Source organism: Oncorhynchus clarkii, chromosome 12, assembly GCF_045791955.1.
Source record: "Oncorhynchus clarkii lewisi isolate Uvic-CL-2024 chromosome 12, UVic_Ocla_1.0, whole genome shotgun sequence".
Classification (NCBI taxonomy): Eukaryota; Metazoa; Chordata; class Actinopteri; order Salmoniformes; family Salmonidae; genus Oncorhynchus; species Oncorhynchus clarkii.
The window spans coordinates 31,808,638-31,834,303 of record NC_092158.1 but is presented as its reverse complement, the minus strand read 5'-3'; the positions used below and the strand labels follow the sequence as shown (position 1 = coordinate 31,834,303).

The 25,666-nt window shown below is 42.5% G+C and overlaps 1 protein-coding gene across 1 annotated transcript; it reads right to left on the bottom strand.

Annotated features, from left to right (window-relative positions):
• Positions 1-2,013: 2,013 nt before the first annotated feature.
• LOC139421994 (immunoglobulin superfamily, member 5a) lies at positions 2,014-23,822 on the bottom strand. The gene is made up of 8 exons (XM_071173137.1): positions 23,777-23,822; positions 14,507-14,818; positions 7,713-8,003; positions 4,253-4,366; positions 3,418-3,442; positions 3,217-3,308; positions 2,876-2,943; positions 2,014-2,364 (listed from the first exon to the last, which is right to left on the bottom strand). Exons 1-8 carry the CDS (start codon positions 23,817-23,819, stop codon positions 2,257-2,259), a joined length of 1,053 nt encoding a protein of 350 aa, XP_071029238.1. The 5' UTR covers positions 23,820-23,822; the 3' UTR covers positions 2,014-2,256.
• Between the last annotated feature and the right edge of the window lie 1,844 nt (positions 23,823-25,666).

Below are 25,666 nucleotides of genomic sequence, written 5' to 3'. Positions count from 1 at the left end.
ACTTGTCCTCTGCAGCAGAGGTAACTCTGGGTCTTCCTTTCCTGTGGCGGTCCTCATGAGAGCCAGTTTCATCATAGCGCTTGATAATTTTTGCGACTGCACTTGAAGAAACTTTCAAAGTTCTTGACTGACCTTCATATCTTAAAGTAATGATTGACTGTCATTTCTCTTTGGTTATTTGAGCTGTTCTTGCTATAATATGGACTTAGTCTTTTACCAAATAGAGGTATCTTCTGTATACAACCCCTACCTTGTCACAACACAACTGATTGGCTCAAACACATTAAGAAGGAAATAAATTACACAAATAAATGTTTAACAAGGCACACCTGTTAATTGAAATACGTTCCAGGGGACTAACTCATGAAGCTGGTTGAGAGAATGCCAAGAGTGTGCAAAGCTGTCATCAAGGCAAAGTGTGGCTACTTTGAAGAATCTTAAATCGAAAATATATTTTGTTAACACTTTTTTGGTTATTACATGATTCCGTATGTGTTATTTCATAGTTTTTAAAAAATCTCTTCACTATTATTCTACAATGTAGAAAATAGTAAAAATAAAGAAAAACCCTTGAATGAGTAGGTGTGTCCAAACTTTTGACTGGTATTGTAGGTTTGAGATAGAACGTCCTTGTATGTGTGGTTGAGTGTATTTCTGTCAACCATCCTCTTTAATTGCTTCATAAGTCCAAGCAGCATTGTTATGCGACACCATGATGCAGATGATGTCATTTCAGATTAGAAAGCACTGAGATCCACTGATGCAGGCTGACCGATTGACTCTCCGTGGCTTTTACACCCCATGGCTTTTGGTCATTATTATTTCCCATGCTTATGTTGCACTCTGAAAGTTCATATTAGTCACGGTAATGTCCTTGGTAGGAAAATTAGAAAGTGTTTATTTGATTACATCATACATCACTACACTTGACCCGGTCAAAACAATTTGACATACTTCATCTGGTAAATCCCTACCTCACAATTACAAGATGTTGCATATTACAGTAAACAATTGTTAAATGGAATGGAGGTCACTCATATGGAATTGTTGTTATTTTTATTATAAATATATAATTGATTTATGATAATGTAGTTATTACACTATGATAATGATGGAAGACTCTTATAGGAAACTTTGTTATGGGTAGGGTTAAAATACATTCCCTGGTTTTCCGGATGATTCCTGAAATTAAGAGGGAATAAGCAGGAAATGGAATCCGCCTTCCTGGATTTCTAGAAAACCTGGACATTTCTAGAAAGTTACAAGAATTTTTCAGCCCTAGTCTCGGGTAATTGCACTTCTCAATATGTCTACCGAATCACATTGCATTCATGCCATTAACAAAATAGACCTATGGGGTAACATTCCAGAAGAGAATATGTTTGAACATTGATATAGGCCTAAACCTGAATGGCTGGAGCAGTGAGAGTTCCAACAGACTCTGACACCTTCTTATGGGCTGAAGGGAATGTGGAGGATTCTCTCTGAGCACTTCAGCTCACTGTCATAAACCTCTAGTTCAATCATGCTGAATTTATGAGGCCCACCACAATGCTATCTGGTACAGTAGATAGAAATGTGGCGGTGCTGGGGCTGTGGGGGGACAAGCTCTTAACCTAACAGAGTTATGGAGCCCTGTGCTCATGACGGAGTATTGAGAGGCAGGCCTTGGTGCATCAATCAGTTTGTCAGAGTTTCCATCACATTTACCTTACTGTCAAAGAGAATTTGGGTGCGTGCTTATGGACTAATTTACACCCAGTTTGCCATTATATAAAACCCTATAGAAATGAATAGCTTGCTCAGTGTGACAATTATTTATCTTCCATGTACTTTAATAAACATTGGCCCCCTCCAGGTCTCCCTTGTGAAAGAGATCTTTCAACCTCAATTGGTCAACCTGGTTTTTCAAGTTTACACTGCTCCTAATACAGAAATTTAAAAAACAGATGATGTCCTTTACCCCTCTGATGTTCTCCTAAAACTCAAGGAGAATTTGTTTGGTTGGCATCATATGCTCCTGCCCTTAGTTGATATAGATGTGTTTTGACATTATTTGGCCTGGTAGGTTGCCCTACAAGCAAACCCTTTGAGGCTTAGTTCCAAAATAGAGGCACCACTTTGTTTCAAAAGTTGGGGAAGTTTCCAAAATGATAACATGAAGAGCAGAGAAGGGCAACATTAAAACATTTAGAGAACATTTTACATATTTTACAGCTTGATTCTGCTGTATGTGAGTAAGATTGTACAATTCCTTCACACAATAGTAACATGTCTGTGTTTCCTGACACCAGTTACACCCAGGATGTTGTATGCACTGGCATGGCCATTTGCTGCCTGGTTACCGTTGACAAGATCAGGAATCTGGTAAACAAAAGTAAAACATAGTTTACAGTGTATACTCTTCCCTAAATGTGTCCCAAATGATGCATGTGGTTTACAGTTTATGTTTAACTTCTCCCATTTAGGTAATGAAAGAGCCCAGTAACACTTTACAGCTCTCTCGCACTCTCTCTTTTAGGGTTGTTGGTTTGATTCCCACGCGGGACCAGTACGAAAAAGTACATATGCATTCACTATTGTAAATCGCTCTGGATAAGAGTGTTTGCTAAATTACTAAATTGTAAAATAACTAATAATCTTCAGCTGAAAATGCAATCACCCTGAAATTCTTAGGTTATGACTTATTACAGTTGACTTTAATATTACATTTGTTAAGTTTTATGAGGTACTTCTTACCAGACTCATTACTGTAATGAAAACTAATCAATTACACTGTAAATAAATCATACAGAATAAATTGGCATCTGAACAAATGAATAAATCCACATCTAAATCTAGAGGCCACCTTATGTGTCAATGTATTATTACGTACCTCAAAATGTTTTGTATGGTTAGTCTGGATGTAACCACTGTCGTTGAATTCACTGTGGGTGACACCTGCTGTAAGAAAGATACATCTCAGTATTTTACCAGTGGAGTGTTTTCAGGGATAGAAGAATGTGTACACATGTGACAGCATGGCTGTGAACATGTGACAGCAAGAGGCTGATATAAACATACCACGACATAACTTAAAGAATTTTGTTAACATTAAAAATGTGTTCTGTTAATCGAAAATGTCATTATAATCTGTGTGTAGGCATAAGTGCCTATGCGAGTGCATGTGTGTGTGTTTGTGTGTGTGTGTGTAAAGACAGAAATGATAGCTCCTACTTGTTTGGCCGTCTATCACGTATGCAGGGTTTTCCTTGCCCTGTCCCTGTCCCACTGCACCACCACTCATCTCAATCTGGGACCTCGTTCTCCTGGGATACATCAAACACTTCACTGCAACAATCACACTATAAACCTCACATAATGATCAAGGTAACTGATCTGGTAATTTGGGACAAAATGGTAGCAGAACTCTCTTACCCCATTTCCTTCTGGTAGCTGGATTCTGAAATGAACCCCCGAGAGAAAATAATAATGAATCAGGTGTTGCTTTTGGTGATGGTAATTATGCCATGATGAATGTAGTAGGTCAAACTTTATTTGGATAGTCCATCTGTAGATGCTATCTACAGACTATCAGTAACATTTCAACTAACTATCTACTAACCCTAACACTAGCTCTAACCCTAACCTTAACCTTACCCTAACCCTTATTCTAAACCTAACCCTAACCTTAGCAAGCACTTGCTTATCAACAGATAGTTTGTTGATAGTATGACCATCAGTAGAGCATCTACAGATGGAAAATCCGGACTTTCTAAATCAAGTGACCGAATTAATTCTCCAACATTTGTCCCTAGACATATAGGCCTATAGGTGTTATAGACCTATAGTCAGAGTTTTGATATTAGACCTCATGTGTACCCTTTCAGACAGTGAGTAATCTATATCCACAAATTATCATACATTAACCTTTATACTCATTAGAAGGTTTACTGCAAGTCAACCTCTTTGTTAGCATCTCCTTGAAGTCTGTTGCTTGTTGAGCTTTCCTGTATGCATTGCACATATGAGAGGCAAGCAGCGGGAGCCAAACAGTCCTAACGTTACTATATTTTCTGACTGGTGTGTCCTGTATTTAGATGAAGGCCTCTGCATATATCTCACCCTGGCATTGTCCTAATAGAGGACCTCAGTCTACTTGTTTTCTACTTTCTTCAGTGAAACAGAGCAAGAGGCTCGATTTGGGCATGACTCCTGCTCCTTGGACTACAGGAGGTTTGACCTTGATACAAGCTAAAGAAAGGCTTCTTACTTGCTTCTTTTCTGCGTTTGCAGCAGAAGACGATTCCAAGGATGAGCAGCACCAGCAGAGCGAAGCCACCGATGGAACAAACGACAGCGATGAGCACAGTCCAGTCTTGGGGCTCTGGTGAAACAGTGGTCTCGAGATAAGTAAGAGTTAGTGAGTTAGTATGTATGGTTAGTAAATATCACAATGTAGACTGACATCTTAGCCTTAAACTCAGTTGGCTATTGAGACAGTAGGTTATATTGTAAGTCCAACCTGCCACTAGTTGTTAATGTACTGAACCAATCAAATGTGTGACGGAGCTACAGAAAATGATACATGGCAATGTGCTCTTGGAAGAAATACACAACTTGTATCATGTAAGTATCTACCTGCATAAACAATTAATTCATTCACTTATTTATTAATGTAATAAGTAATTATGGAAAAATAATCACAGTCCCACAGAACAGTACAAAGGCATATGTTAAGGGAGGTAGCTCTTATCCTTTCTCAGAGGATTATCTCAAATTTTTTATTGCTCTAAAAATTGTAAGGCCAGCCAGGATCATCAACTTTTAATTGTGATTTTTGGCAGCACCTCAACTTGGCCAGGAACCCATAAAATCCCTTTCCTGACTCAGCAAGGGTTCCCATTTCTAACAGTGTAAGCAGACCTCACTAAATCCTATCCATGTTGAAGGTACTGTCCAGGCTACTGGAAGTGACCAGACAGGGCCGGCACTATAGGCTGGCCGTAGGGGGAATGGCCCGCCCTACCTTACCTCGTTCCTTGTCCAAACATTTCAACATTGATAATTTATTTGATCGAGAAGCAAACAGAAAGACTGATTAATCTAAGATTGGTGAGATACGTGCAAAGGTAACCTGAGAAAGAATCCGAGCGATCAAAACGTATCTGATGCTGCCTGGCCAAAAAGAGTATTGCATATCATACTCTTTTTGGCCAGACAGCATCAGATACATGGGCTACACACAGTAAGACAGAAAAACACTATTTCGCACGCTCGGATGGTTTCTCTGGTGAGATAGTTTCAGTCACTTGCGAATTGAAGGAAAGTTGGCGGGTGCACAGGGTACTGTTTGGATCCTGGAATTATTTTGGACAAACGTGCGAAGGTAACCTACTTTTGAAGTGATTTGTTTGACAATCAGATTAAAACATCAGACTGGTTGTGTTCATGCACATTAAAATGTAAGATCATCAAGGACCACAACCACCTGAGCCACTGCCTGTTCACCCCACTACCATCCAGAAGGCGAGGTCAATACAGGTGCATCAAAGCTGGGACCGAGAGACTGAAAAACAACTTATATCTCAAAGCCATCAGACTGTTAAACAGCCATCGCCAACACAGAGAGGCTGCTGCCTACATACAGACTCAAATCCATGGCCACTTTAATAAATGGATTACTATTCACTTTAAATAATGCCACATTAATAATGTTTACATTACTCATCTCATATGTATATACAGTTGAAGTCAGAAGTTTTCTTGCAAATATCTTGTTAACAAACTATAGTTTTGGCATGTCGGTTAGGACATCTACTTTGTGTATGACACAAGTAATTTTTCCAACAATTGTTTACAGACAGATTATTTCACTTCTAATTCAATGTATCACAATTCCAGTGGGTCAGAAGTTTACATACACTAAGTTGACTGTGCCTTTAACAGCTTGGACAATTCCTGAAAATTATGTCATGGCTTTAGAAGCTTCTGATAGGCTAATTGACATCATTTGAGTCAATTGGAGATGTACCTGTGGATGTATTTCAAAGCCTACCTTCAAACTCAGTGCCTCTTTGCTTAACATCATGGGAAAATCAAAAGAAATCAGCCAAGACCTCAGAAAACAAATTGTAGACCACCACACATCTGGTTCCTCCTTGGGAGCAAATTCCAAACACCTGAAGGTACCACGTTCATCTGTTCAAACAATAGTACGCAAGCATAAACACCATGGGACCACGCAGCCATCATACCGCTCAGGAAGGAGGTGCGTTCTGTCTCCTAGAGATGAACGTACTTTGGTGCGAAATGTGCAAATCAATCCCAGAACAACAGCAAAGGACCCTGTGAAGATGCTGGAGGAAACAGGTACAAAAGTATCTATATCCACAGAAAAATGAGTTCTATATCGACATAGCAAGGAAGAAGCCACTGCTCCAAAACCGCCATAAAAAAGCCAGACTACGGTTTTCAACTGCACATGGGGACAAAGATCGTACTTTTTGGAGAAATGTCCTTTGGTCTGATGAAACAAAACTATTTTTTTTATGGCCAAATAGTTCTAACTATAGAACTATTTGGCCATAACGACCATTGTTATGTTCGGAGGAAAAATGGGGAGGCTTGCAAGCCGAAGAACACCATCCCAACCGTAAAGTACGGGGGTGGCAGCATCATGTTGTGGGGGTGCTTTGCTGCAGGAGGGACTGGTGCACTTAGATGATGGAACCATGAGGAAGTAAAATTATGTGGACATATTGAAGCAACATCTCAAGACATCAGTCAGGAAGTTAAAGCTTGGTTGCAAATGGGTCTTCCAAATGGACAATGACCAAAAGCATACTTCCAAAGTTGTGGCAAAATGGCTTAAGGACAACAAAGTCAAGGTATTGGAGTGGCCATCACAAAGCCCAAAGACCTCAATCCTATAGGAAATGTGTTGGCATAACTGAAAAAGCGTGTGCGAGCAAGGAGGCCTACAAACCTGACTCAGTTACACCAGCTTTGTCAGGAGGAATGGGAAAAAATTAACCCAACTTATTGTGGGAAGCTTGTGGAAGGCTACCCCGAAACGTTTGACCCAAGTTAAACAATTTAAAGGCAATGCTTCCAAATACTAATTGAGTGTATGCAAACCGACCCATTGGGAATGTGATGAAATAAATAAAAGCTGAAATAAATCACTCTCTCTGCTATTATTCTGACGTTTTACATTCTTAAAATAAAGTGGTGATCCTAACAGACCTAAGACAGAGAATTCTTACTAGGTTTAAATGTCAGGAATTGTGAAAAACTGAGTTTAAATGTATTTGGCTAAGGTGTATGAAAACTTCCGACTTCAACTGTACTATATTTTATACCACGTATTGCATCTTGCCTATGCTGCTCGGTCATCACTCATCCATATATTTATATGTACATATTTTTATTCCACCCCTTTAGATTTGTATGTATTAGGTAGTTGTTGTGGAATTGTTTGAGTATTTGTTGGATATTTCTGCACTGTCGGAACTAGAAGCACAAGCATTTCTCTACACTTGCATTAACGTCTGCTAACCATGTGTATGTGACCAATAAAATTTGATTTGATACATTTCTACAGTTATATTACATGTATTTCCTATAAAAACGCATTTAAAAATGTGTGCATGCCCTTGTCCCGTGAACAAAACGTGCCCCCATATGGAAATCAAATGCCTGTCTAACTGAAGAGTCAGAAGAGTTCTTACCAACCACCAGGTAGATGGAGCTGGACAGTGGGGTGGTCAGGGCAGATACGCTGGCCAGGCACTTCACTTGGACACTGTTGACCCCACGGACAGTGAGGAGGCTGATGGAGTTATACAGACTGTCCAGGGCCTCACTGCTACTGTTGTAGCTGTTCTTGTCCACCACGACCCCATCCACCACCCAGCTCACTGTGGGCTTAGGGAACCAACCAGAGGCCTCACACTGGACGATGGCCTGGTGGCCCTGGGCCACTGTCATGTTACCTCCCACAATCCTCACTGTGCCGCTCTCTGTGGAGACAGACAGAAGAGAACAGTCAGCAACCGTGAGGGATGACATCTTACATGAAACACAATGAATATACTGTAGTGTTAATGTTGGACCACCTACAGAGTGGATAATTCTACAGATGTTGGAACTTAATTTGAGCCAGTTTGCTTCAGCAGGAAAATAATCCTTCAACTATGTTCTAGTATGGTAAATGCTTCCTGAATGTCCTGACTTAACACTGGTCCCAGCTGAGGGTTGGCCACAATGTAAACAATCAATGTAATATCGACATCCATTCAGTTGGATATTACTACTGCCTGCCTAGGAGTATTGATACATGGAGGGGAATATGTTTGTAATCAGGTAGGTCCAAATCAGGGGAATGAGAAGTCCATCCATGCACCATACTCTATATCAGGTGTGAAGGTACAACCCAGATGCAGACCACGTCGAATAAACAATAGTTTAATATTCCAACGGGGGCAGACAATGGACAGGTCATGGCAGGCAGGGCTCAGTAAACCAGAGGTGGGGCAACGGTACCAGGCAGCAGACAGGCTAAGGGAGACAAAGGGCTGTGAGACATGGGTTTGACTCTGGAGACATGAAAGGTGGGATGAATACGAAGGGTAAGGGGCAACAGAAGATGAACAGCAGAGGGGCTAATGATCTTGGAGATGGGTAACGGGTCGATAAACCGGGGGGAGAGATTGCGGGATTCTGCCCGGAAGGGCAGATCCCGGGTAGATAGCCATACCTTCTGCCCGAGACGAAACCGGGAAGCCAGGGTCCGATGGTGATCCGCTTGTTGTCGATACCTGGAGGTGGTCTTGAGGAGTGCTCTCTTCCAGGTACGACGACAGCGGTAGACAAACATCTGGGCAGAAGGTATGCCAACCTCTTCCTGCTCAGGGAAGAGTGGGGGATGATACCCAAGGGAACATTCAAATGGTGATAGGCTTGTGGCAGATCAGGGAAGGGTGTTGCGGGCGTAATCTACCCACACCAGCTGCTGGCTCCAGGTGGTGGGGTTGGCGGAGAACTGGCAGCGCAGGGTGGTCTCGAGGTCATGGTTGGCTCGCTCCGACTGGCCATTAGACTGGGGGTGGAACCCAGAGGACAGGCTGGCCGACGACCCAATGAGGGTGCAGAACACCTTCCAGAACCGGGATGAGAACTGAGGGCTGTGGTCAGAGACCATGTCCACGGGCAGTCCATGGATCCAGAAGACGTACTGCACCATGAGCTGGGCCGTCTCCTTGGCAAAGGGTAACTTGGGAAGAGGAATGAAGTGGGCGGCCTTGGAAAAGCGATCTACCACGGTCAGGATGGCGGTGTTGCCATCAGACGGGGGGAAACCCGTGATGAAGTCCAGGGAGATTGGGCCCACTCCAGGACCACGGAGTGGACAGCGTCAGGCACGAACATCCGGTTATCTGGGACCCCCTAGGGTTCGGCTGGGACTGCTGTGCCTCCCAAACCTGTTTCCCAATACCCCAGCTGAGTGCCGTCGCCAGGCACGAGATGGGAAGGATGGTCTCGGGCTCCGGGGTGGTAGCTGAGTGGTTATAGCGGTGAGACAGGGCATACGGCTTGACATTCTTGGAACTCGGCCGGTAGGAGAAGGAAAAGTTGAACCGGGTAAACAGCAGGGCCCATCTCGCCTGCCTGGAGTTGAGGCTCTTGGTGGTGCGGAGATACTCCAGGTTTTTGTCGTTGGTCCACACAATGAACGGATGTTCCGCCCCTTTGAGCCAGTGCCTCCATTCCTCCAATGCCATCTTCACCGCGAGAAGCTCCCGATTCCTCACATCGTAATTCCTCTCCGTGGAGGTGAGGTGGTGGGAGAAGAAGGCGCAGGGATGTAGCTTAAAACGTCTTTGGGATAGGTGGGAAGGTAGCGTCCCACCTGGCCAACATCCGGTGAAATGGCCAAATTCAAATTAAATAACTATAAATATTAAACTTTCATGAAATCACAAGGGCAATACATCAAAATAAATCTTAACTTGTTGTTAATCCAGCCAACGTGTCAGATTTCAAAAAGGCTTTACGGCGAAACAAACCATGCGATTATCTGAGGACAGCATCCAGCACACAAATGCATAAAAAATATTTTTCAACCAGGGAGTTGCGACACGAAAGTCAGAAATAGTGATATAATATATGCCTTACCTTTGAAGATCTTCTTCTGTTGGCACTCCAAAAGGTTTCAGTTACATTACAAATGGTCCTTTTGTTCGATAGATTTCTTCTTTATATCCATAAAATCTCAGTTTAGCTGGTGCGCTTCAGTCAATAATTCACTCGGTTTCTGTCAGTCAAAATGCATACAAAATGAATCCCAAACGTTACCAATCAACTTATCCAAACAAGTCAATCAACGTTTATAATCAAGCCTTAGGTACCCTAATATGCAAACAAACAATACAATTTAAGACGGAGAATTGTTATTGTCTTTACCGGAGAAATTTAGGGAAATCTCGGGTGCTCTCGGCCACGGGACCGTCGGGGACTTCTGGCAGGACTCGGAGGCAAGGTGGAGTCCCTGGACGTGCGAGTGAAATCGAATTTCCTCTCGATCTGTCGTTCCCGCAATCGCCCATCGATGTGGATGGTCAAAGCGATGAGGGGGTCAAACTCTGTGGGTAACTCCCGAGCCGCAAGCTCCTCCTTAACCTCCTCCGAGTTGCTGTGCAGGAACATGTCAAACAGTGGTTCCGCGTTCCACGCACTCTCAGCTGCCAACATACGGAATTCCACTGCATAGTCGGCCACAGTGCGGGCATCCTGTCGGAGCTGGATTAGCTTCCGGGCAGCTTCTCTCCAGGAGAAAGGGGCATCAAGGACCTCCCTCACCTCTCTCACAAACCCCTCCAGGCTCTCGCATATGGCCTGCTGCTGTTCCCATACAGCGGTAGCCCAGGTGAGATACCTTCCAGACATCAGCGTGATGAGGTAGGTTATTTTGGAGCAATCCGAGGGGAAGGAGGAGGGCTGAAGCTCGAAAATGAGGGCACACTGAGCTAGAAACACCTGACAGGTGCTCGGCTCTCCATTAAAGCTTTGCGCAGGAGGTAAACGGGGGAGGTGGAGTGGCCGGTGGGGAGGCATTGCTAACCGCCAAATTGCTGAGGCGTGGAGAATAAACAATAGTTTAATATTCCAACAGGGGCAGGCAATAGACAGGTCAAGGCAGGCAGGGGTCAGTAAACCAGAGGTGTTAAACCAGAGGTATAAATACACAGGGGATAATGGGGAAGATGGGCGACACCTGGACGGGGGTGGAGACAATCACAAAGACAGGTGAAACAGATCAGGGTGTGACACCATAGGAACAAGACCAAATCAATATCCAACAAAGGTAATCCAATAGAGCCAGCAGGAGCCGCAATAAGATGAACAGTAAATTGTAACCGTGAATGTGTAAATGGCATACCATCACCCAAGCCACTAGAGCAAGGAGTACAAAACAGAGTCAACCAAGGACGACCACACTCGCATGATGAGTGCCCTTGCCTGAGATTTGAAGACTTGCATTAGCTCCCTAAGCTAATGCATAGGTTTTAGCTCAGCAGGCTAGCAGGATAGTATTCTTATGGCACACAGGAGACCAGGGTTCAAATTCTAGGTCAATCACACATTTTGCTGAAGTGCTAATAAAAACAGATGTCAGCTCTATAAAACAAAAAATGTCAAAAGAGTGTTCAGTAAAGATCAACTGAATTGAGAATATTCATTCCCGTTGCGATTTATAATCAAATACCAAAATGTTTTTCAACATCTTGTCTCCAGGCTGGAATCTTTCTCTCAGAACATCTGATGCTAAACTTTATTACTCTCTTTTTTGTGTGAACTCTACCATGTGGAAATAAGCAAATTTTGCAAATAATGAGCCTCCCCCTATGCATGGTGCAACTCTTCAAAATAGTCCATAAATGCTGAGCCCTACAAGGCATTTGCATATCCACAGTGTGTTTTCCCTATGCTTGGTTGGTTCTTCTATCATTTTGGGGATAGAAAAGTCACCATAAGGGTAGTAAAAAACAGGAAAATTGTCCCTCATGGGGACATTTCCAGCATGCCCATGAGGACAAAGGCTATTCTAAACTCAGGGGTTTGGTTTAGGGTTAGGGTTGCAATTAGGATTAGGGTCAGAATTTGGGTTAGGGCAAGGGGTTAGTGGTCAGGTTTAGATTTAGGGTTAAGGTCAGAAATTAGGTTTAGGTTGGGATTACCGGTTAGGGTAAGGGATTAGGGAACATATTAATTGTAGTTCCACACACAAGAACATAACGTGTGTGTGTGTGTGTGTGTGTGTGTGTGTGTGTGTGTGTGTGTGTGTGGGATGCAGGAGAAACTCGCTGCTCTGAACTAAGCTGACCACTCTGTCTCCCATTCCATGTACCAAAATGCTGCCGTTGGTGAGGACATTCTCACCTTCACTGTTTAGGCGAGGCTGAAATTTCTACCAACAAAATATTATCTGCCACTCTGGTACCCTGAAAATCATGACCAAATCAGTATTCTACATGAGTCAAATATAATGGAGTCTATTGTCCATGTTGTTAATGCACACAAGCATAAACATTATTGTGTAAGGGGAAGCTGGTTGCCATGGGGAGATGCTTGGACAGCCTTCGGGTGTAGGTGCAAGATGGTGGTGCTGATATTTGTCAGTCTCGGCCACCTACACAGGATTGCAGTGCATGGCCTCCAGATTGCTGGCCTGACAAAAACAAGAGCAAAGCAGTTGGCTAGGTACTGCTCTGTTTTCGCTGTCATGTAAAAATCTTCTCAGCGTGAAATAGTTCCCAATCGTTCTGATTGTGACATCATGTTGTAACTTTCCCAGTCAATAATTGCACACGCGGCTGAGCTCCTTTAGATGTTTCTCTCACACCCCCTCGCCCTTGATTTAGCTAGCTAGCTAACTAAGTAACAAATATATGCAGTGTCAATTGAAAAAGTAGCGCCCAAGTCTTTGCAAACGCAAAAAATCTCTCCTCATGTCAATCCTCAGCACTTTGACTCGAGAGTCCGGGTATTTATATGCAGACCTCACGCCTCAACAAGCTTCTGATTGGTCCCTGGCCACCATTGATTTGCAGACATGTGAAGCAAATTTTTATGCTGGGAGAGATATTACAGAATGACGTCACAATCAGAACACAATCAGAATGATCAGAACTATTGGGAACTATTTCAAGCTGGGAAGATTTTTAAATGACACTGGGCAGAAGGAGGTGCTTTCTGTACCCTTGAGTGCCATTCATACAGGGACCTTTGAAATGTTTGGATACTTTTTTAATGTAAACTTGATAGGTGAATTCAAATAAAGTATATAAAGTGTGTGTGGTGTGCGTGACTTGAGGAGATTGCGCTTCAAAGAAATGCTTACCATCAAAGTAAGCAGTAGAGTACAATTAACCATAATGCAAATCCTACAGCTCCCATCCACTAGTGTGTTTTACCTTACCCTTGTCTAGGAGCCAAAGCATACTTGCTGATTGGAAACAACGGATGCAAGGGTGGTGTACAAAGTATTGTGGTGTACAATGTTTCTCTGGGATCCATAGACCAGCACTGTATTTTCTCTGCACAATTGCTAATGTGTAGATCAGACCAGTGAGATTTTTGGCTACAGCAAAAAGACTTACGTTACATGGACTTGGTTCATTGGTTGTTTATTACACTAATCACCTTTGGCAGCTGTGGCAAATTAGCTAGACAGAGAAAACTTTGAACGTCAGTTCAACGTCTGGTTTTGATTTACATTTGGTTGTGCTGACAATTAACGTGAACTCAATGTTCACGGCAGGGTAGCCTAGTGGTTAGAGCGTTGGACTAGTAACCGGAAGGTTGCGAGTTCAAACCCCTGAGCTGAACAGGCAGTTAACCCACTGTTCCTAGGCCGTCATTGAAAATAAGAATTTGTTCTTAACTGACTTGCCTAGTTAAATAAAGGTAAAAAAATAAAAAATAAAAAAATAAATGTGAAATCCACCAAAAATGTCACCCTGCCCCAGTTACTCTGCAGTTTATTAATTTATTTAATTTAATCTCCTCAACAATGGTACTCTATCATTTCAGTAAAGGTGATTATTTAAATGAACTCCATATTCTAACCTTGGATTATATAGAAGCTCATCAAATGTATTTTAAAGAGTTATTTCTGTCTGAATCAGACTGTTCCATCTGCCTAATACATGGATCCTTATTCCTGTGTTGATGATTAGCCAGGACCTGCTGAGAGAACAGATTATTATCCATTTCTATGCTCAGAGTTTACAGTGTGCTACCACTTCTCTACTCTCTGATCTTACAGTGTATACTACTGCTCTCCAGAGCATAGGTCGGTCATTACACCACTGTCATCTATAGTGATACTGTATGTGCACAGCCTATACAGTGCAGGATGAGATGGGAAAAATACATTATTTAACTACTCTGCACATTTTGATTCCAGTAAAGAGGCCAGTCTTCACTTCTAAGGATGAAATATTGAGGAATTGTTCCCAACCTTGGACAAAGAGCTGAGCGGTCTGGGTCGGCTTTTCCTGGACACCACAGCTGACGTCACCAGAGTCGTTCCTCCAGACGTCCCGGATGATGAACTCCCAGCAGTATATGTCGGCGCTGGAGTAGTTTTTAACGGAGAAACGACGGTTGTGCTCAGACACACCGGTGCCGCTGTTGATGGTGAGGACCAAAACAGTTTTAAGCATCCATGACATGGAGTACCAGGCCTCAGACAGGCTGATGTTAAACCGAGCCTCTGAGCCCCGCAGCACAGTCACATTCAGGGGCTCCAGCTGAGGGACTCCTGAGACTCCTGGAGAGGAGAGGAGAGGAGAGGAGAGGAGAGGAGAGGAGAGGAGAGGAGAGGAGAGGAGAGGAGAGGAGAGGAGAGGAGAGCATCATGGTGTGGTTAGAGTTGGGGGTGAGAGGAGATAATGATTATCTATTTGTAATTTGTTATATTTGAGATCATTAAGTTTGCTGACGACACAACAGTTGTAGGCCTGATCACCGACAACAATGAGACGGCCTATAAGGAGGAAGTCAGAGAACTGTCCGTGTGTGGTGCCAGGACAACAACCTCTCCCTCAATGTGAGCAAGACAAAGGAGAACCGCCTGGTATGGCAACTGCTCGGCATTGGACCGTAAGGCACTACAGAGGGTAGTGAGAACAGCCCAATACATCACTGGGGCCAAGCTTCCTGCCATCCAGGACCTATATAATAGGCGGTGTCAGAGGAAAGCTTATAAAATTGTCAGAGACTCCAGTCACCCAAGTTATAGACTGTTTTCTCTGCTACTGCACAGCAAGCGGTACCGGAGCGCCAAGTCTAGCACCAAAAGGCTCCTCAACAGCTTCCACCCACAAGCCATAAGACTGCTGAACAATTCATGAAAACACCACCGGACAATTTACATTGACCTCTCCTCCCTTTTGTACACTCGCTGTTTGTTTGTTACCTATGCATAGTGCCCCCCGTACAGATTACCTCACCTAGCTTGTACCCCTGCACACTGACTCGGTACCGGTGCCCCATGTATATAGCCTCGTTATTGTTATTCTTATTGTGTTACTTTTATTATTACTTTTTATTTTAGTCTACTTGGTAAACATTTTGTTAATGGTTAATGTCTTGTAAGTAAGCATTTCACGATAAAGTCTACACTTGTTGTATTCCGCGCATGTGACAAATAAATTGTATTTATTTAGATTTCATTTGATATATTTGTGAGTTGTTAGGTACAGTTTGCAAGATAAGCACAGATATGATAAGCTTTTGTTGAAGAACATTCACTACAGAGTAAAGTTGAAATAGCTATGAAAGGGCCATATTGTTGTTTATGGCCCTATGTGGGGGGGAATGGACTTAGAAACAATTAACTAATTCTGTTCACAAATCCTTGTTGTTGAGTGTAGTCAACTTGGCTGGTCTCCTTGGAGATGGACGTTCCCCTGAACTTATACATTTGTAATGATTCTGAGCCACTGCACCGCTCAAAAGGAGAGCTCAGAGCCACTTCCACTACTGCTACTACTGGGGTCGGACTGCTGCCACTACGACTTCTGCCGCTGCAATTCCTGGTCCAAGAGGGTGGAGTGGAGTGGAGTGGAGTGGAGCCGAACCGAACCGAACCGATGGTGCTCCAATGCCAGATGACTGATGCAACACATGCTATTTCCCAGAAATGGGATGATTGACTTTCCTAACCCTTGTGAGTGATTTGAGTGACTTGAGTGAGTGATTTGCCTTGGGGCCTTAGTACCTGTATTCTTGTCTGTGCCACACCTTTAGAACAGTAAACCTCGAGAACCCTCTTGACTCATTATTCTGTCGATAGAACAAGTTCCTAACACAGTCTCAGGTGTTTGGAATGTTGGGCTTGTTTACACTCCGGGGTTGCTCATTCATTACATAATAATAGATGCATTTTACAAAGCTCTTTTCATACAGACTACATCACCTAAAAAAAATGCATCTAAGGAGCCCCATGAAGCTCCAATGAGACATGGATAGGCTTTCAGCAAAGTGACTTTCACTTTTACTTGAGTCATTTTCTATTAAGGTATCTTTACTTTTACTCAAGTATGACTATTGGGTACTTTTTCCACAACTGCTTGTAATGACAGAGTTGTGGGTTCGATTCCAACGAGGGACCAGTGTGAATGAAAATGTATGCACTCACTACTGTAAGTCACTCTCGATAAGAGCATCTGCTAAAAGACAAAAAGATGATGAGGCTACTTGTGGCTACTTCGAAGAATCTAAAATGTAAAATATATTTTGATTTATTGCACACTTTTTTGGTTACTACATGATTCCATATGTGTTATTTCATAGTTTTGATGTCTTCACTATTATTCTACAATGTACAAAATAGTAAAATAAAGAAATACCATTGAATGAGTGGGTGCGTCCAAACTATAAACTCAGCAAAAAAAGAAACGTCCTCTCACTGTCAGCTGTGTTTATGTTCAGCGCAATTAACATGTGTAAACATTTGTATGAACATAACAAGATTCAACAACTGAGACATAAACTGAACAAGTTCCACAGACATGTGACTAACAGAAATGGAATAATGTGTCCCTGAACATAGGGGGGGGGGGTCAAAATCAAAAGTAACAGTCAGTATCTGGGATTGAGATCCGGGCTCTTCGCTGGCTCTGGCATAACACTTCCTGCTGATTGCAGGAAATCATGCACAGAACGAGCAGTATGGCTGGTGGCATTGTCATGCTAGGGGGTCATGTCAGGCTGAGCCTGCAGAAAGGGTACCACATGAGGGAGGAGAATGTCTTCTTTGTAACGCACAGCGTTGAGATTGCCTGCAATGACAACAAGCTCAGTCCGATGATGCTGTGACACACCGACCCAGACCATGACCAACCCGAAACCTCCAAATCGATCCCGCTCCAGAGTACAGGCCTCGGTGTAAAGCTAATTATTTCGACTATAAACGCGAATCCGACCATCACCCCTGGTGAAACAAAACCGCAACTCGTCAGTGAAGAGCACTTTTTGTTTTGCCAGTCCTGTCTGGTCCAGTGACGGTGGGTTTGTGCCCATAGGCGATGTGGTTGCCGGTGATGTCTGGTGAGGACCTGCCTTACAACAGGCCTACAAGCCCTCAGTCCAGCCTATCTCAGCCAATTGCGGACAGTCTGAGCACTGATGGAGGGATTGTGCATTCCTGGTGTAACTTGGGCAGGTGTTGTTGCCATCCTGTACATGTCCCTCAGGTGTGATGTTCGGATGTACCAATCCTGTGCAGGTGTTGTTACACGTGATCTGCAACTGCGAGGACGATCAGCTGTCCGTCCTGTCTTCCTGTAGCGCTGTCTTAGGCATCTCACAGTACGGACATTGCAATTTATTGCCCTGGCCACATATGCAGTCCTCATGCCTCCTTGCAGCATGCCTAAGGCACATTCACGCAGATGAGCAGGGACCCTGGGCATCGTTATTTGGTGTTTTTCAGAGTCAGTAGAAAGGCCTCTTTAGTATCCTACATTTTCATAACTGTGACCTTAATTGCCTGCGTCTGTAAACTGTTAGTGTCTTAACGACCATTCCACAGGTGCATGTTCATTAATTATTCATGGTTCATTGAACAAGCATAAGAAACAATGGTTAAACCCTTTACAATGAAGATCTGTGAAGTTATTTGGATTTTTACTAATTATCTTTGAAAGACAGGGTCCTGAAAAAGGGACGTTTCTTTTTTTGCTGAGTTTATATTTAAATATTTCCAATTTCATAAAATGTTGTTACATGTAGTCTTTTGGTTCAACCGTAATGCATAATAAACATGATCAACAGAGGGAACATATTGGGTGTACTCTGATAAGGTGGAGAAAGAATACATTCATTTACAAGACCTGTTCACAGAAAATATAATTGGTCATAAGATGGGCCTGAGATCAAAGTCAATATTCAGACCACTAGGGGTAAATGTGTTTAAAATAGGACATCCAGTAAGCCTCCCTCTAGTAGTTGGATCTCCATGTTACCTCCTCTCCTTGGTAGAGCAACATGCTCAATGCCTGTGTATTTGAGGGAGGAATTGAGATGGTTAGCTTCAACAAAGTAAGCTGCTATTGGATTGTTAGTGTTCTTACACCTGATAGAGCTGCGGTGTTCAGCTATGCATTATTTTAATTGTCTTTTTGTTTGTCCTACCTGGCTTTCCCACATGTACAGGTGATGAGATAGATTACTCCCGTTGTCTTGCATGAGATGATACCCCTAACAGGAATTTTTCAACCTCTATGTGGGAGTCTGAAGAAGGATGTTGTTCTAGTGCTATTGCGCTGTGCACATGAGCCACATTTGTAGTTCCCATTTGGAATGGGTGTCAAGAGTGTCTGAGTGGGCTCAAGGGGCAGGTCAGATCTCACCAAGTTATCTACATTATTGTGACCATGCTTATAGACCACCAGTGGAAGCTCCTTGAAGAGGTGTGCAATTTTTTTGTCTGATTGCAAAATATGCCAGTGCTTTTTCAGGATTGCTTGGTGTACTTAGTGCAACACTTGGTGTACTTAGTGCAAAACACCATTGTTTTTTGTCTTTGATTTAGTTGTTAGCAATTCCTCTCTTGGTTTTTGAGATATTTTCATCATTGCAGCATTAAGAGTTTTGTCCTTGTAGCCTCTCATTTGGAATGTATCTGTCATTGTCTTAGCATTGTTGTCAAAGTCTGACTGGTGGCCACAGATTCGTTTAACTCTGCATAACTGGCTATATGGAAGACCATTCTTGAGGGGAAGGGGATGCATACTATCCGCACATACTGTAGCAGGGTACCCCAGTCTGCAGCAGTCCAATCCCTGTACCTTTTGCAGAATATCAGTCTGTCCCTTATGTTTTCCTGGAGAGAAGTGGCTTCTTTTCTGCCCTTCTTGACACCAGGCCATCCTCCAAAAATCTTAGCTTCACTGTGCGTGCAGATGCATTCACACCTGCCTGCTGCCATTCCTGAGCAAGCTCTGTACTGGTGGTGCCCTGACCCCACAGCTGAATCAACCTTAGGAGACGGCCCTGGCGCTTGCTGGACTTTCTTGGGCACCCTGAAGCCTTCTTCACAGCAATTGAACCGCTCTCCTTGAAGTTCTTGATGATCCGATAAATGGTTGATTTAGGTGCAATCTTACTGGCAGAAATATCCTTGCCTGTGAAGCCCTTTTTGTGCAAAGCAATGATGGCGGCACATGATGTCAGCTGGTCCTTTTGTGGCAGGGCTGAAATGCAGTGGAAATGTTTTGGGGGGATTCAGTTCATTTGCATGGCAAAGAGGGACTTTGCAATTCATCTGATAACTCTTCATAACATTCTGGAGTATTTGCAAATTGCCATCATACAAACTGAGGCAGCAGACTGAAAATTCATGTTTGTGTCATTCTCAGAACTTTTAGGCACGACTGTACATAACCTGGTTCAAGCATTTATGACATTACCCTGAAGAAGGCACAGTGATGCCGAAACGTTGGTGGGTTTTTTTAAATACTGGGAGGTTATACATATGGAGTGTGCGAGTCTCTTTGTTATTATAGTAAAGTACTTAAGTAGAAATACTTTAAAGTACTACTTAAGTGTTTTTTGATGTATCTTTACTTCACTTTACTATTTTTATTTTTGACTACTTTTACTTCACTACATTACTTAAGAAAATAATGCACCTTTTACTCCATACATTTTCCCTGACACCCAAAAGTATTCGTCACATTTTGAATGCTTAGCAGAACAGGAAAATGGTCCAATTGACGTACTTACCAACAGAAAATCATTGCTCATCCATACTGCCTCTGATCTGACGGACTCATTAAACACATATGCTTCGTTTGTAAATTATGTCTAAATGTTGGTGTGCCCTGGCTATCCGTAAAAATAAAAAAATAAAAACTGGTGCCGTCTGATTTGCATAAAATAAGTCATTTTGATACTTAAATATATTTTATTAATTACATTTACTTTTGTTACTTAAGTATATTTAAAACCAAATCATTTTAGACTTTTACTCAAGTAGTTTTTACTGGGTGACACACTTTTACTATATATTTTTTCTTTTTCTATTAAGGTACAGTGCCTTCGGAAAGTATTCAGACCCCTTTACTTTTTCCACATTTTGTTACATTACAGCCTTTTCCAAAATTTATGAAATTGTTTTTTTCCCTCATCAATCTACACACAATACCCCATAATGACAAAAAAATGTAAATATCACATTTACATACTGTAAGTATTCAGACCCTTTACTCAGTACTTTGTTGAAGCACCTTTGGCAGCGAATACAGCCTCGAGTCTTCTTGAGTATGACGCTACAAGCTCGTCACACATGTACTTGGGGAGTTTCTCCCATTCTTCTCTGTAGATCCTCTTCAAGCTCTGTCAGGTTGGAAGGGGAGCGTAGCTGCAAAGCTATTTTCAGGTCTCTCCAGACATGTTCGATCGGGTTCAAGTCCGGGCTCTGGCTGGGCACTCAAGGACATTCAGAGACTTGTCCTGAAGCCATTCATGCGTTGTCTTGGCTGTGTACTTAGGGTTGTGAACTTTCGCACCAGGCTGAGGTCCAGAGCGCTCTGGAGCAGGTTTTCATCAAGGATCTCTCTCTGTACTTTGATCTGTTCATCTTTCCCTCGATCCTGACTAGTCTCCCAGTCCCTGCCGTTAAAAAAATATCCCTACAGCATGATGCTGCCACCACCATGCTTCACCATAGGAATGGTGCCAGGTTTCCTCCAGAAGTGAAACTTGGCATTCAGGTCAAATAGTCTTGGTTTCATCAGACCAGAGAATCTTGTTTCTCGTGGTCGGAGACCTTAAGGTGCCCCATGCAACATTTTGAACTGATACAGTATCGCCTGTCTCCATGCTTGACAAAATTCATCAGCTTACAGCGAGTGTATCAATGAAATTCAGATAATGAGTGGAATATATTTGCATATATAACCAAAGTATTTCAGCAGTGAATTGTACACTGCACTCCAAATGGTAGCACACAAGAGTGAAGCACACTGGCTGATGGAGAATGATGTACAGTATTTACAACCACATCCATATATGATTTGGTTTTACCTTCTAACATAAATTGATGTCAAATTGATACATTTATGAGGTACAAATATATAAATGTACTCAGTCAATCAAACATGTGCTTCGAGTTTTGAAACATGAGCCATTTTGATGATCTGTTTAGATTTCTGTGCTTAGAGTTGTGAAAATGTACCAGCACTATCCTGATGAGACCTGACTCATAAAGTTTCCTTAAGAAGGAAGCAATATTATAGCCTGGTGTAGTCAACGTAAAGCCGTATCCATTAGGCACGTTAAATTAGAGACCTGTATTTCTCTGCATGGCTGTGATAAACACGAGAAGGCCTCCATGCGAAATTAACAGCTTTAATCACTCCCAAACGAGACCAGTCTAACTAGGGCAAGATGAAGCCAGGGATAAATTATATGCTGAGCTGGGTTCTAATGCTCGTTCAGTGAAATAGAGTTGGATGTTTATTCACTATTATCTATTCTCATGAACAGGGAAATGTTTGGGTAATCCCAATTGCGACGTCAACTATGGATTTTGTGCCCATCCTATCATATTCAGTAGATTTGTTTCAATTGTGAGTATATGGGATAGCGCAATGTAGTGTGTCAAATGTGTGTACAGTGCCTTGCGAAAGTATTCGGCCCCCTTGAACTTTGCGACCTTTTGCCACATTTCAGGCTTCAAACATAAAGATATAAAACTGTATTTTTTTGTGAAGAATCAACAACAAGTGGGACACAATCAAGACATTTATTGGATATTTCAAACTTTTTTAACAAATCAAAAACTGAAAAATTGGGCGTGCAAAATTATTCAGCCCCTTTACTTTCAGTGCAGGAAACTCTCTCCAGAAGTTCAATAAGGATCTCTGAATGATCCAATGTTGACCTAAATGACTAATGATGATAAATACAATCCACCTGTGTGTAATCAAGTCTCCGTATAAATGCACCTGCACTGTGATAGTCTCAGAGGTCCGTTAAAAGCGCAGAGAGCATCATGAAGAACAAGGAACACACCAGGCAGGTCCGAGATACTGTTGTGAAGAAGTTTAAAGCCGGATTTAAATACAAAAATATTTCCCAAGCTTTAAACATCCCAAGGAGCACTGTGCAAGCGATAATATTGAAATGGAAGGAGTATCAGACCACTGCAAATCTACCAAGACCTGGTCGTCCCTCTAAACTTTCAGCTCATACAAGGAGAAGACTGATCAGAGATGCAGCCAAGAGGCCCATGATCACTCTGGATGAACTGCAGAGATCTACAGCTGAGGTGGGAGACTCTGTCCATAGGACAACAATCAGTTGTATATTGCACAAATCTGGCCTTTATGGAAGAGTGGCAAGAAGAAAGCCATTTTTTAAAGATATCCATAAAGTGTCGTTTAAAGTTTGCCACAAGCCATCTGGGAGACACATCAAACATGTGGAAGAAGGTGCTCTGGTCAGATGAAACCAAAATTGAACTTTTTGGCAACAATGCAAAACGTTATGTTTGGCGTAAAAGCAACACAGCTGAACACACCATCCCCACTGTCAAACATGGTGGTGGCAGCATCATGGTTTGGGCCTGCTTTTCTTCAGCAGGGACAGGGAAGATGGTTAAAATTGATGGGAAGATGGATGGAGCCAAATACAGGACCATTCTGGAAGAAAACCTGATGGAGTCTGCAAAAGACCTGAGACTGGGACGGAGATTTGTCTTCCAACAAGACAATGATCCAAAACATAAAGCAAAATCAACAATGGAATGGTTCAAAAATAAACATATCCAGGTGTTAGAATGGCCAAGTCAAAGTCCAGACCTGAATCCAATCGAGAATCTGTGGAAATAACTGAAAGCTGCTGTTCACAAATGCTCTCCATCCAACCTCACTGAGCTCGAGCTGTTTTGCAAGGAGGAATGGGAAAAAATTTCAGTCTCTCGATGTGCAAAACTGATAGAGACATACCCCAAGCGACTTACAGCTGTAATCGCAGCAGAATAATTTTGCACGCCCAATTTTTCAGTTTTTGATTTGTTAAAAAAGTTTGAAATATCCAATAAATGTCGTTCCACTTCATGATTGTGTCCCACTTGTTGTTGATTCTTCACAAAAAAATACAGTTTTATATCTTTATGTTTGAAGCCTGAAATGTGGCAAAAGGTCGCACAGTTCAAGGGGGCCGAATACTTTCGCAAGGCACTGTATGTGTGCATAAAATATTGAGGTCTGCTCACCTGTTGCATAGAGTAAAAGCAACGTGAAGAAAACACTGGCCATGTTGCCTAGGTAACAGTCATGCTAATATTCCCTGCCTGTAATATAAAAACAAAAAAGACAATGGCATGGAAACAACACAGCGGGCAGCAAAATACTGTACACATTCAAACAGACCTGAGCTCTGAACGCTACATTTTTCACCAAGGAATGTTGTGCGAGGAACTCCCCTGTTCACAAAAACACATACATTCTCTGATTGATCTCTGATCAAAGACTCACTACAGCCCAACCACAGAACAGAAACATTATATCTTAATAACTTATCTTCTCGAACAAACATTAATCAAACAAAATATATTATTAAAACAATAATAATTTCAATAATTGCAGTCTCATAGATCTGTCCATTCAGAGTACCGACAGAATCATACTTCCTCCCTAAGTCTTTCCCTCAACAACAACAAACAAGATCATTCTGAAATTGCATTTTTCTTTAGGAAATATTCCTACTGAGATCCAATGTACATCGACATACATCATTCTAATAACTTACTTGTTGAAGACTCTTAGAGCGATGACTAAAATGGATCCAAGGTTAATTTCCTGTTGAATCAGGCCTAGTAAATAGAGGGACTCCACCTTCAGGTGAAACCAAATGTAGCTTCACTCCCCCATATACATATACCTCTACAGAGAGCAAGGTCCACCCATGTAACAGTTCCCTTATCAGTCACACTTGCATGAGTGAGTGCTTAAGCGTTTGTTTGAGTGTGTGTCACAGTTTCACCTTCTTGCATAGTGATTATTGGCATAGTTAAGCTTGCTGGTAGAGCAGAAGGTTAGATTACCTTAGGGGGCTTTGATCCCTACATGACACATCTGGGATGTCGTCTGGGGTGAATAATACCACAGAGCGGTGGTGTTGTGACACAAACACACAACAGCCTTTAAGCAGACACACCCATGTGTTGCATTCGCTGCCATGTTTTAGTGTAAGTACAGCAATTTCAATCTGAGGTAATTCAACATGGGGCCACATACTTCTGACCCAGATACAGTGCCTATGGAAAGTATTCAGACCCCTTGACTTTTTCCACATTTAGTTACCTTACATCCTTATTCTAACATTTATTAAATAAATAAAAATCCTCAGCAATCTACACAAAATACAGCATAATGACAAAGCAAAAAAAAGGTTGTTAGCTATTTCTGCAAAACACATTTAAAACAAAAAATTGAGCTCAGGTATATCCTGTTTCCATTGATCATCCTTGAGATGTTTCTTCAACTTGATTGGAGTCCACCTGTGGTAAATACAATTGATTGGACATGAGTTGGAAAGGCACATGCCTGTCTATATAAGGTCCCACAGTTGACAGTGTATGTCAGAGCAAAAACCAAGCCATGAGGTCGGAGGAATTCTCTGTAGAGCTCCGAGACAGGATTGTGTCAAGGCACAGATCTGGGGAAGGGTACCAAAACATTTCTGCAGCATTGAAGGTGCCCAAGAACACAGTGGTCTCCATCATTCTTAAATGGAAGAAGTTTTGAACCACCAAGACTCTTCCTAGACCTGGCCGCCTGGCCAAATTGAGCAATCGGGGGAGAAGGGCCTTGGTCAGGGAGGTGACCAAGAAGCCGATGGTCACACTGAGAGAGCTCTAGGGAACCTTCGAGAAGGACAACCATCTCTGCAGAGCTCAAACAATCAGGCCCTTATGGTAGAGTTGCCAGACGGAAGCCACTCTTCAGTAAAAGGCACATGACAGCCTGCTTGGTGTTTGTCAAAAGGCACCTAAAGACTCTCAGACCATGAGGAACAAGATTCTCTGGTCTGATGAAACCAAGATTGAACTGAATGCCAAGCGTCACATCTGGAGGAAACCTGGCACCATCCCTACGGTGAA

Coding starts and splice junctions, on each gene's coding strand:
- LOC139421994 (XM_071173137.1), bottom strand. CDS start 23,819: ATGGCCAGTGTTTTCTTCACGTTGCTTTTACTCTATGCAACAG. Junction 3,443..4,252: donor CAAACGCAGAAAAGAAGCAA/GTAAGAAGCCTT, acceptor GGTTCATTTCAG/AATCCAGCTACCAGAAGGAA. Junction 2,944..3,216: donor CGTGATAGACGGCCAAACAA/GTAGGAGCTATC, acceptor TCTTTCTTACAG/CAGGTGTCACCCACAGTGAA.